Source organism: Montipora capricornis, chromosome 5 (assembly GCF_036669925.1).
Source record: "Montipora capricornis isolate CH-2021 chromosome 5, ASM3666992v2, whole genome shotgun sequence".
NCBI classification, from domain to species: domain Eukaryota; kingdom Metazoa; phylum Cnidaria; class Anthozoa; order Scleractinia; family Acroporidae; genus Montipora; species Montipora capricornis.
In genome coordinates this window covers 15850231-15862662 of record NC_090887.1, presented here as the reverse complement: position 1 = coordinate 15862662, position 12432 = coordinate 15850231, and the positions used below count along the sequence as shown (strand labels likewise).

The 12432-nt window shown below is 40.0% G+C and overlaps 1 protein-coding gene across 1 annotated transcript in view; it reads right to left on the bottom strand.

The window, feature by feature from the left end:
• Positions 1 to 964: 964 nt before the first annotated feature.
• The window catches only part of LOC138048836 (tetratricopeptide repeat protein 28-like), a 30134-nt gene continuing 18666 nt past the window's right edge, over positions 965 to 12432 (bottom strand). Inside the window, exons 3-5 of the mRNA XM_068894949.1 lie at positions 6286 to 8997; positions 3972 to 5448; positions 965 to 2650 (exon numbers count right to left, since the gene is read on the bottom strand). Coding sequence (XP_068751050.1) covers positions 2631 to 2650; positions 3972 to 5448; positions 6286 to 8949 — 4161 coding nt within the window. The 5' untranslated portion in view covers positions 8950 to 8997 and the 3' untranslated portion in view covers positions 965 to 2630. The remainder of the gene's footprint in view (positions 2651 to 3971; positions 5449 to 6285; positions 8998 to 12432) is intronic.

Genomic DNA, 12432 nt, shown 5'->3' with positions numbered 1-12432 from the left:
GGAGAAGCTTGGATTTACTACATTTTAAAGTTACTCGCTTTCTCCTTGTGTGAAAGAGCAACAGATGATCCCAGGACAAAGGAAGCGATGTCACCGAAGGAAGATTCAAGCAAATGCAATTGGCCACACGCCGGCAAAAATGTTCAAGACTACCGCAGATGATGATGGAAGCAAGGAATGCATGCTTGATATTTAATCCTTAATTTCTGGTGAAACGACAGTAGACAAAAGCCAACTTTTGCTTCATTATTTTGGCCATCTTTGAATCACAAGAATCGGAGAATAATTTCAAAAGCGTGTTAAGGTGAAATCATAGAATTCGAGAATGAAAATCTAAGGCAAGTCGAACACTTCAGTCGTAAAATAGGTAGAATCGGAGGCTTTACTCCTAAAATAGGAAAAATTTAGAGGTATAAAATCGAAAAATAATTCCTGTAAATCGATGTATACTATTTCTACGATCATTCGCATTTGCTGGAGCATCCTTGCGGTACAACATGATAATAATCACAGTTGGCACAACATCATCGCCTACAGCGATAACACTTTTTGCAACGGAAGAAACCTGTGGGCAGAATGGCCAAAATATCTTTCTTTCCAAGAAGAGCGAATGCTTCTCCTACTCTTGTTTAAATTCTCATCGTAAACGGCCTCCAAATTACCATGAAAATAGAGTTGATTGACATTTATCAAAGTTGATGTCGTCGCTTTTCCTGAGATCGACCAATAAGAACTCTCCACCACCAGAGTGCCAGGGTTCCAAAACACAGTATGAAACCATTGCAGTCTCTCTTTTTACTCTAACCAATGCCCGCGGTATTTGCGACCCGCCGTTTCAGCCATTAAAAGTTGGTATGTACTTTAAGTAGGGTTATTAAAGTGTATCATAGAGCACATAAATTATTATATCAACTAATATATCAGCATATATAGCCATCTATAGCCAAATATATTCATTTATACCCATGTATATCCATGTATGCCTATGTGTATCCATGTAAAGCCATGTATATGTTCGACGTACGCGTTCGTTTCAACTATTCTACAGCGAAAGAGAGACTGCTCGCAGTATAGCAACAATTTTATTACCTACACTAGCTTTTAACCTTCTGGAAGTTTCCAAAATTGCACAAAGAAATCAGGAAGTTTGTCTAAGCAAAATGGTTGCAGCCCGGGGAGGGGACTCGCATACGAAAGGGGAAGGGGTGCCCATCGTCTTGCTTAGGGGTGTAAATTTCGGATTTTGGTCTCACTTAAATTAAGGTGTTCATGGCAAAACCTCATCATATGTAGCCCATATGTAGCTGTAAAGGTCTCATTCAGGGTTGCACGAGAAGAAATTTAATTTTCAATATTTATTTTTTCTCATCCAGGGGTCAAAAAAGCCTGGGCCACGCCCAGATTGGTCTCCTTTAGGAGTTTAATTCAAAATTCCCGACGAGCATATGCATATGCAAAGTCCCCCCTTCCCCGGGGTTTGCAGTCTTTCAACTTAAAATGCACACGAATTAAGAGATCAGGCAACTTTTACCTCCCACCTTTTTAGCTTCCAGAAGTTCTAAGAGATCGCCCATCTCATTCAATTATTTTGAATCAGTCTGGTCCCTCCATGACAAAACATTAGAAAATCAACATGTAAAACTTTACAGTAAGAAACTTTCCGTTTGTTGGTTCTAGGCCATAGCAAGAGTCCATCACCCAAATTGGCCTAGTCCTCCTCAGGGTCTGAAAAGAGTCTATTTTTTAGCCAAGTTTTGCTGGAAAATGAACAATACACCAAATCGGCTAACTCAATGTTGTACCAAATTCAAACCCTTTGGGAATAAAACGTTTTGTTCCAGGAATTTCCATGTCATTTAAATGCGAATGCTACATGCAAATACAATACACAAAGAATCTTAACCCCGGGAGATTTGAATTAGGTACAATATTGAGCCAGTCGATTTTGTTTATTCTTCATTTACCCACAAAACTTGGTTTCAAAATTAGTACTTTTCTGATGCTGAATGGGACATTCTTACTCTTCGGTAATGGAATCTTGGCCCTAGTAATTTTCACATACTATATATGCTTTCTACGTATATCAATATGAAAAATTTGGTAATTTTCAAACATTTGTACTTTCCAAGGTTGCTTTTTAGCTTATAGACATTTGCCTCCCTAAAGGATTGATCTGCTTAGCTAGCTTTGGCCAACCTTACAGAAACACAGAAAATACACATTCCCCGAGACTGTCACTTAATTTTAAATGGAAAGTTGGTATACCATGCTAAAGAGTATATTTGTCACCCTAAGAACATATCACAAGAGCTTCCAGTTATTTTGAAGTATTTTATTTTTAAGGGCCAAAATAACACGACGGTTCAGAGAAAGCAAACCGTTTTGCCAAGTCCCTGATTTCTATCAAGTGGATTAACTAATCCTGGTACAGATGCTTACAAAACAAGGCGCAAATGTAAGGATTTGGACAATATCTTAATACTATTGAAATCTCATGGTACTTTAACAACAACTCACATATCTTTAGTCTGACCACTACTGAGGTATAAATGATTGAACTGTTTTCAATGACTCATATAATCGAAGAAAGGAAAAGGACATATTGACATATCAGTGTCCAAGTAGTTTTCTCACGTTTTGGACACCATTTCTGAAAAAAAAAAAAAAAGAAACAAATAGTGGGTTAAATGGCAATTATCTTAATTCATGAAACTGTTTGTGCTTAGCTAATAGCAACGATTCCTATTCAGTGTCACTTTGACATGTAGACTGTAAGCCCTCAATAGCTAACTTCACTTGACCTATGTAACTGGCAATCAGCGATCTCATATCAGTCCATAAATTGGCTCAAACAAAAAGCAGATATGTGCATGAATTGAAAAACGAAGTACCTGACTGTGACAGGTACAATATAAGCCATCAATATCTAACTTCACTTCATGTACGTAACTGGCAAGCAGCGATCAGTTTTACTGTCACTCAATCATAACACGGCTCAAAGAGCTACAATCCTAGTCAAAACTGTCGGGACAATTCCCGCTTTTCCCCCTCCCCCCATTACAATGATGATTTTTCAAAGTCTCGGAAATCAAGATCCGTTCATTAACCATTCGCATGTTTCAACATTGTCTGGGGGCAAGGGGGGCATGAAAGAGACAACAAAAGGAGAACACCCATTGCTCATATAATGATGGAAGCATGTACGGTAAATTCTCTACTTTTCCCCAAAAATTTGACAAGTGTCCCAACGTTTTTTGACCTGGATTGTTGCTATCTGCAAGAAGGCCAAACTAGCTGATGTGATGAATGCAGACAATATTTATTTCAGCTATTAGCCAAAGAAAACTACACTGGCAACCGATTTTAAAATCATTTCTCTGTGATTCATGTACCTGCTCCTTTCGGAAACTTGCTGATTAAAAGCATGTACAAAATACAGTGATTCAGTCATTAAAGTTACATTTAAAGTGCAACTATGATGAAAAAAATCACTTCCTTTTTTTCCTCCAGATTTTGAAAGTGTGTTTGCTTAACCCTTGACTGGCAAAATTTGGAGCTTTGATCTTTATACAAACGCTGTTTTCTTTGAGTGTAAGTTCTGGATTTCACGGTCCTCCATTGCTCATGTTCCAAACTGACCAATTGGACCTCACAGGGTTGGATCTTGGGAAAAGTGACGTCATTTACTCAATAGCTTAATTTCAGCCTGTGCTGCTTATTAATTCAGTCACCTAAAAACGCATTGCATTCTTAAACTAGTGAGTCTCTGACGTCTTCTCCTCAATCCAGCTCTCTCAAGATTTTAAATTTAACAATGGCAGACCATTAAATAGAAAAATTCCAGTTTAAAATAAACAGGTATCTTTTTTAAATCAAGGCTTAAAACTTAGGTCACTAATTACGGTTAAGTTAATCCAAAGAAAAAGAAAATTTGATTTTTTGGTCAGAGTAGCACTTTAAATAGCACTTACCATTTTTTCCGCATTTGTGTTGACCAAATTCAAAGGTGACATCATCGCCAATTAGCACAAATGGCGCCCAGTATTTTATGACAGAATATTCTTTTGTCCCCCGGAGAGAATTCATAGCATGGTGAAGAGCTGTACTGGCACTTTTTCTATCTGCCAAGTGTCGATAAAAACTTTCCATGAACATCAAGGTCGCCTCATCGTCAATTGCCCAGAGTGACACCAGAACAGACCTGGCACCAGCACACAGGAAAGCCCTGGCTAGTCCCACAACACCCTCAGATTTTACCTCTCCCCGGCCACTATGACAGCAACTCAGCACAACCAGTCTTGCCTGAAGACAAACTCTGTGGACATCACTCATAGTTAACATGTAATCTTCCTCTTCAGGGATCTGAGATGTGCGTTCGGGATTTGGGGCCAAAGCAATTTCTCCAAATTCGCCATCTCCATGTGAAGCAATGTGGATTAAAGAAACTGACTTCATTCTTTTTAGCACCTCAGGTTTGGTTGCATTTTTTCCTGTAAGAGGCACAGTCTGCAGAAGTTCTCCAATCATCTCCACCTCTTTTTTCGCACACGGCAGCTGTTCATGCATGGGTTCACCGGTGCCATAAGTGACTTCCTTCAAGTACGGATCGCCCACAAGCAGCACTTCATTCTTACTGTGAAAGTCATCAGGTGCACTAGTGATCAGTTTTAAAGCAGTCATCGAGGGAATTGTACGGATCCTGACAGAATCACTCAATGCAGAAAAAGGAGCCAAGCAAAATGGTCCATCAGGAATGAAGACTAAGTCGTCACCCTGAAGCAAGTCTGCGATAGGACTGAGTAAGAGATCACACAAGGGCTTCAAAGAGGGCACACAGAAGTGGGACTGAGCGGTTTCTTCAGAAACTTCACTACTGCTCAAGAAGTCACTGCATTGTCTGTCAAGAGAACGGTTTTCACATCGTACAACGGTCCCCGCACTGATCTCTTTAAAAGTACTTTCCATCAGTGAGTCAGCACTTCCATGTTCAATTTCCTTTTGTCTAAAAATTATCCCAATGTCTTCTCTTAGCAACCAAAAGCTGATTGTGTTCCCATCAAGTGCTGTGAAAACAATTTGTAAAGGCAGATTTTTCACTGCAAAAGAGAAAGTTACCTTCTTCATAACTCTAGGTTTCTCATTAATGCCATATTTCATCTTCAGAATGTCTGCCAAGGCCTGCGCTCGTCCTTGCTCAGCAGCATACAAAGCCTCATCAATCTCTCCATTTTTCAGAAGTGCTATCCACAGAGCGGAGTACGCAAACCGCTTTGTGTCCCGAAAGCTTATTTTCCACGCATCCTCTGAACATAGAAGACGCCTTGTTGCATTATAATAATTTGTGCATAGGCGAAAGTAATTAAGAGCTTTGCTCAAGGACTCTGAAGTCTCATGAACACAACCAAGCTGATGACAGGCAATTGCCTGTTCTATAGGGACCTCCGTTTCCTTGGAAATGATGAGCTGTTGTTCATCAAAGACAACCGCATTTTGAAGATCACCCGTATTGTAATAAACATTGCCGAGATTGCCAGAGGCGTTTCCTTCTCTGGCCCTGTCCCCTACAGTTTTTGCAAGACTAAGATCTTCATTGTGGTACTCTATGGCTTGCTTAAAATCGCCACGAATGCCACAAGCATTGCCCAGATTGCCATAGGCTCTTCCTTCTTCAGCTCTGTCCCTTACTGCTTTTGCAATACTAAGATGTTGATTGTGGTACTCTATAGCTTGCTTAAAATCTCCAAGCCTATCATAAGCGTTGCCAAGATTGGCATAGGCTCTTCCTTCTCCGGCCCTGTCCCCTACTTCTTTAACAATACTAAGATGCTGCTTGTGGTACTCTATCGCTTGCTTAACATCACCAAGACCGTCATAAGCGTTGCCGAGACTGCCATAGGCTGTTCCTTCTTCTGCCCTGTTTCCTACTTCTTTCACAATATTAAGATGTTGATTGTGGTACTCTATGGCTTGCTTAAAATTGCTAAGACTGCCATAAGTGATGCCCAGATTGCCATAGGCTGTTCCTTCTCTGGCCCTGTCCCCTATCTCTTTTGCAACACTAAGATCTTGAGTGTGGTACTCTACGGCTTGCTTAAAATCGCCAAGATCAACATAAGCGTTGCCGAGATTGCCATAGAATGTTCCTTCTTCGGCCTTGTTCCCTACTTCCTTTGCAATACTAAGATCTTGATTATGGAACTCTATGGCTTGCTTAAAATTGCCAAGACTGTGATAAGCGTTGCCGAGATTGCCATAGAATGTTCCTTCTTCGGCCTTGTTCCCTACTTCCTTTGCAATACTAATGCATTGGTTGTAGTACTCTATGGTTTGGTTAATATCGCCAAGACCGTGATAAGCGATGCCAAGATTGCCATAGGCTGTTCCTTCTCTGGCCCTGTCCCCTACCTCTTTTGCAATACTAAGATCTTGAGTGTGGTACTCTATGGCTTGCTTAAAATCGCCAAGACCGCCATAAGCGTTGCCGAGATTGCCATAAGCTGTTCCTTCGCTGGCCCTGTCCCCTACTCCTTTCGCAATACTAAGACACCGATTGTGGTACTCTATAGCTTGCTTAAAATCTCCAAGCCTATCATAAGCGTTGCCGAGATGTCCATAGGCTTCTCCTTCTCTAGCCATGTCCCCTACTTCTTTTGCAATACTAAGATGTTGACTGTGGTACTTTATAGCTTTTTGAAAATCGCCAAGAATGCGATAAGCGTTGCCGAGATGTCCATAGGCTTCTCCTTCTCGGACCCTGTCCCCCACTTCTTTTGCAATACAAAGATGCTGCTTGTGGTACTCTATCGCTTGCTTAAAATCGCCAAGACCGCCATAAGCGTTGCCGAGATTGCCATAGGCTTTTCCTTCTCCAGCCCTGTCGGCTACTTTGTTTGCAACACTGAGATGTTGATTGTGGTACTCTATGGCTTTCTTAAAATCGCCAAGACTGTGATAAGCGTTTCCGAGATTTCCATAGGCTCTTCCTTCTCCAGCCGTGTCGGCTACTTCTTTTGCAACACTAAGATGTTGATTATGGTACTCTATGGCTTGCTTAAAATCGCCAAGACTGTGATAAGCATTGCCGAGGTTGCCATAGGCTCCTCCTTCTCCGGCCTTGTCCCCTACTTCTTTTGCAATGCTAAGATCTTGATTATGGAACTCTATGTCTTGCTTAAAATTGCCAAGAACGTAATAAGAGTTGCCGAGATTTCCATAGGCATCTCCTTCTCCGGCCCTATCCCCTACTTCCTTTGCAATACTAAGATCTTGGTTGTGGTACTTTAAGGCTTTCTTAAAATCGCCAAGACTGTAATAAGCGTTGCCGAGATTTCCATAGGCTTCTCCTTCTCCGGCCCTGTCCCCCACTTCTTTTGCAAGACTAAGATCTTCATTGTGGTACTCTATAGCTTGCTTAAAATCGCCAAGACTGTCATAAGCGTTGCCGAGATTGCAATAGGCTCTTCCTTCCCCAGCTCTGTCCCCTACTTCTTTTGCAATGTTAAGATCTTGTTTGTGGTACTCTATGGCTTTCTTAAAATTGCCAAGACTGTGATAAGCATAACCGAGATTACCATAGGCTTTACCCTCCCCGGCCCTGTCCCCTACATCTTTTGCAATACTAAGATCTTGTTTGTGGTACTCTACGGCTTGCTTGAAATTGCCCAGACTGCAATAAGCGATGCCGAGATTGCAATAGGCTCTTCCTTCTCCAGCCCTGTCCCCTACTTCTTTTGCAATACTAAGATGTTGATTGTGGTACTTAAAGGCTTTTTTAAAATCGCCAAGACTGTGACAAGCGTTGCCAAGATTTCCATAGGTGCTTCCTTCCCCGGCCCTGTCTCCTACTTCTTTTAAAATACTAAGATGTTGATTGTGGTACTCTACAGCTTGCTTAAAATTGCCAAGACTGCCATAAGCGTTTCCGAGATTTGCATAGGCTCTTCCTTCTCCAGCTCTGTCACCTACTTCTTTTGCAATACTAAGATGTTGATTGTGGTACTTTAAGGCTTTTTTAAGATCGCCAAGACTGTGATAAGCGTTGCCAAGATTTGCATAGGCTCTTCCTTCCCCGGCCCTGTCTCCTACTTCTTTTGCAATACTAAGATCTTGATTGTGGCACTCTATGGCTTTCTTAAAATCACCAACACTGTGATAAGCATTGCCAAGATTGCTGTAGGCTCTTCCTTCTCCGGCCCGGTCCCCTACTTCTTTTGCAATACCAAGATCTTGATTGTGGTACTTTAAGGCTTTGTTAAAATTGCCAAGACTGTGATAAGCATTGCCAAGATTGGCATAGGCTCTACCTTGTCCGGCCCTGTCCGCTACTTCTTTTCCAATACTAAGATGTTGATTGTGGTACTCTATGGCTTTCTTAAAATCGCCAAGACTGTGATAAGCATTGCGGAGATTTCCATAGGCTTCTCCTTCTCCGGCCCTATCCCCTACTTCCTTTGTAATACTAAGATGTTGATTGTGGTACTCTATGGTTTGCTTCAAATCACCAACACTGTGATAAGCATTGCCAAGATTGCTGTACGCTCTTCCTTCTCCGGCCCTGTCCCCTACTTCTTTTGCAATACTAAGATGTTGAAGGTGGTACTCTATGACTTGCTTTAAATCACCAAGATTGTAATAAGCGTTGCCGAGATTTCCATAGGCTCCTTCTTCTTCGGTCCTGTTACCTGCTTCTTTCACAATACTAAGATGTTGATTGTGGGACTCTATGGCTTGCTTAAAATTGCTATGACCATCATAAGCGTTGCCGAGATTGCCATAGGCTCTTCCTTCTCCGGTCCTGTCCCCTACTTCTTTTGCAATAGTAAGATGTTGATTGTGGTACTCTACGGTTTGCTTAGAAGCCAAACCCTTTCCTTGTCTGTCTCCCTCCTTTTTTGCAATGCCAGGCTCTTGAATGTGCGGCTCCAAAACATCCACCTGTCTATCCACCATTCTTGGCAATGAGAACCGGGGAGGTTTCCTCAGAAATCTGGGGTGCTCCTAGAACATAAATGAACCAAAACACAAAAAGTTCAATGCCCTGACTCTAGGATTTTAAGCCAGTACAGCAAGATTAATTGAAGAGTGAAGGAATGACTATCTTACGCCAGTATTTCAAAAGGCAATGTTTTCCTTTATCAGGGTTTTCCAAGGAATAATTTTGGGATATGAAAACGTTAAGGTTAGGGTTAGAATAAATAGGAACGTAGGAAAGTGATGGCATCCCATTTCATGTTTGTGGTCTAAAGCTCAAGGTTCTAAGATATGCTTCTCTGTCAGGAAATTTCCTGCCGGTATGTAGCTGACACCAAACAGACAGAATGTGAGGTCATCGTGAGTGACATTCAATTTTCTGTGATTGATGACAAACTAATGATTTCCCACTGTATTTTCTGGTATAACTCGACCCTACTTTTTGAGCCTAAAATTTGATAAAAAAGTTTCAAGGAAAAAAATTGCGTCAATTGAGTGACACACTTAAGCGAGAAATACGTTAAAAATCTCAAAAATTCAATACTATACATTCAATAAAAAATTATTTTATTATTTTAAAACCTTTTAACTTTAAGGAAGATGTTTTGGAGCTTTTTATGCCAAGATAAACCTCAAAACACTTAAGAATTTGAAACACAAATGAACGAAATTGAAAACAATCCACCATCTTATACGGCTTAGTAACCTGGTAATGAAAACCCGACAAGCACTGGTAACTAAAATAAAAGCATGCTCTGAATGAAACATGCTTGATCTTGGTCGATCGCAAGTTTATTGAAGAATTTCTCCCAAAAATAACATCACAAAGTAATGCCAATGGACTCACAGGAAATGTGCCGACTTCTGTGAATATATCAATCTTAAATTAGGGTATGTGAGGCAACGAACAGGTTAAGTTAAGTGTGATGACAATGAAGACTGAACGTATTGAATGAGGCAAGTCATGGAACAAACCGCGTATTTCTAAGCATTTTCTTTACTCAATACTGTACCACTTTCTATTAAATATATATTTTTAAAACGGATTGCGTAGTTCCTTTTGGCGCTTCACTTTGCAGTTTATTGTTATGCCAATGAAGTGTTGTTATTTTTTCCACTCGCTGACCGACTGTAGAGTTATGGTCGGTGTATAAGTCGAGGTCGATTTTTTGGATTGATTTTCAAGACTTAAAAGGACGACTTATACACCGGGAAATACGGTATTTATGTTGTTTGTGTAGGCCTATGTCCGCATTCTGACAGAATTTTGAAATCCTGAGATACGATTTCTGGTAGAAAAAGTACATGAAATAAACTTAATATCGAAAAGGTCTAACTATCCAATATCGAGGCTGGAAATTCAATTGCCTGTTTTCCGTCATTGTGTTTTTTGTCTGGATACTTGGTTAATCCATGTTTTTTGATCCAGTGACTTTGAATGAACTAATTTAATTGCTATGTTTAATAATGCTTCCCATAATGAATAACATACAGAGATGTACAAGAAAATAAAAGTTATGCAATAATAATGAATTAACATAGAGCTGGGAGGATAACAGCACGGGGAAACCAATTCCATATAAAAGCTAAATCCCACATCTATACAGGGTTGACAAACATAAATGACATCATAAATTATGGAAATGTTAAACTATTTAAACACATATCACATACGTAAGAGACCTGTGTAAATATAAAACTATGTACAAATTACTTATCACACAATCAGACGTAAGGTACTTTAAAGGTTCCCTTTTACAATAACATAGCGAGGTAGTGTGGAACAATTCAGGTGGTAACAAGATCCAGTCCGTAGCATATCTATTAAAAGACGAAAATTTGAAATAATTGGTTCTCGCATGTTTGGCTATAAGTTTGCATTTGTGATTTGATCTAATTCTGGATTCCTTACTGTAGTCAAAAAATTTACTACAGTCAACATTACAAAGTCCAAAAATGAACTTATACATTTGGACAAGACATAAATACTGTTGGCGCTTTTCTAGTGTTGTCCATTTCAGTCTTTTAAGTCTATGCTCATAAGATTGGTCTGGTCCGCTTGGGAGACGTGATGCCCCTCATTGTATGCCCTCAATCAGGTTTACATGGTTGATCAAGTAAGGATTCCAGACTGGACAGCAATATTCTGATAATGTCCTTACTACTACTTTGAAAGTTGTTTCAACTGCTGCTAGTGACTTATAACCAAACGATTTTGTTATCAAACCCATAAAGCGCTTAGTTTGGAACAGATGTTGCTTATGTGGTGGTCCCAAGAAACATGCCAAAAAATGTAGCGTTCACCCCCTTGGAAAACGATTGGTTAACATTGGAAAATGTGGCATTCTTCGCACATTTGCTTGCGTTTTCCGATCGTTTTTCTGTTTGTTTTCCGGCCGGTAACTTCCCGTTTTTGTTCCATTATCCGATAGTTTTCCATCACTGAGAAAAACAGCAAAACAAGCCATTTTCCAGGTGTTCAACGCCTGGTTAATCCTGTGAAAACAGATTGTTTTTTGTTGTTTTACTCTCGCTTTCAAGTCACAAAGAGTGTTAACTGGTGTTTACTGGAGTTTTCTCTCATTGCCCTTGTGTTCACCGCGTGGTTAACGCACGGCAGAGGTTGTTTTCCATTGTTTACTGGTGTTTTCCAGTTAGAAAACAACGCGTTCACTGGAGTTTTCAGCGAATTTTCTTGCATTTTCTCGAACAGCGAATGCGCGGAAATGCCAGAAAACCGCTTGCTGTTCAGTGGTCACCAATTCGTTACCGCTTAAAAACACGATGTTTGCCTTAAAGGAAAACACGATGTTTTCACACGAATGGGCCTACTTTCCTGGCTTTGCGGCTTCTCCTTTTCGCTAGTATTTTACACGTACTTTGAAATCAGTTGGATGGCGTTGTTACAAATTTGGTTGTATCTACGTTTTTATTTACTCTAAGTTCGTAGCTGTGACGCCACTTTTCACAATAAATTCAAATGGTTCTATATTGTTGGCAGAAGGACTTGATTCCCTCCCTGATTATGTCCCCAGTAATAAAATATGAGATACATGTATACCTTCCACACTGTTTTATTATCAATGACTCAAACAGGTACATGCCTATTTATTTTGCAGACTTACTACAACATTTATGCTGTATACAAAATGATAGCTACACTCTTGTAACACATGATAGTAGTTTTTTGGTGCAAACTAGCTTAAAATATTAAGTAACAAATTATATGTAGTTTTTTTCCAATCACGAGTGCAAATACTATACCCTGCTTATACATTTTATCCATGATTTTTTATCCTGAAAGTAAAAAAAAATTGAACAAGGGTGTCATAGCCAAATGTTTTGAAAGGCATAGAAAAGTGTAACCCCAAAAACATTGTACCAAAATGACTAAAGATATTAGTCTACACGAGATTGTATAATAATTATTATACAGTCCCAGGTAGTAAACGCAACACATCG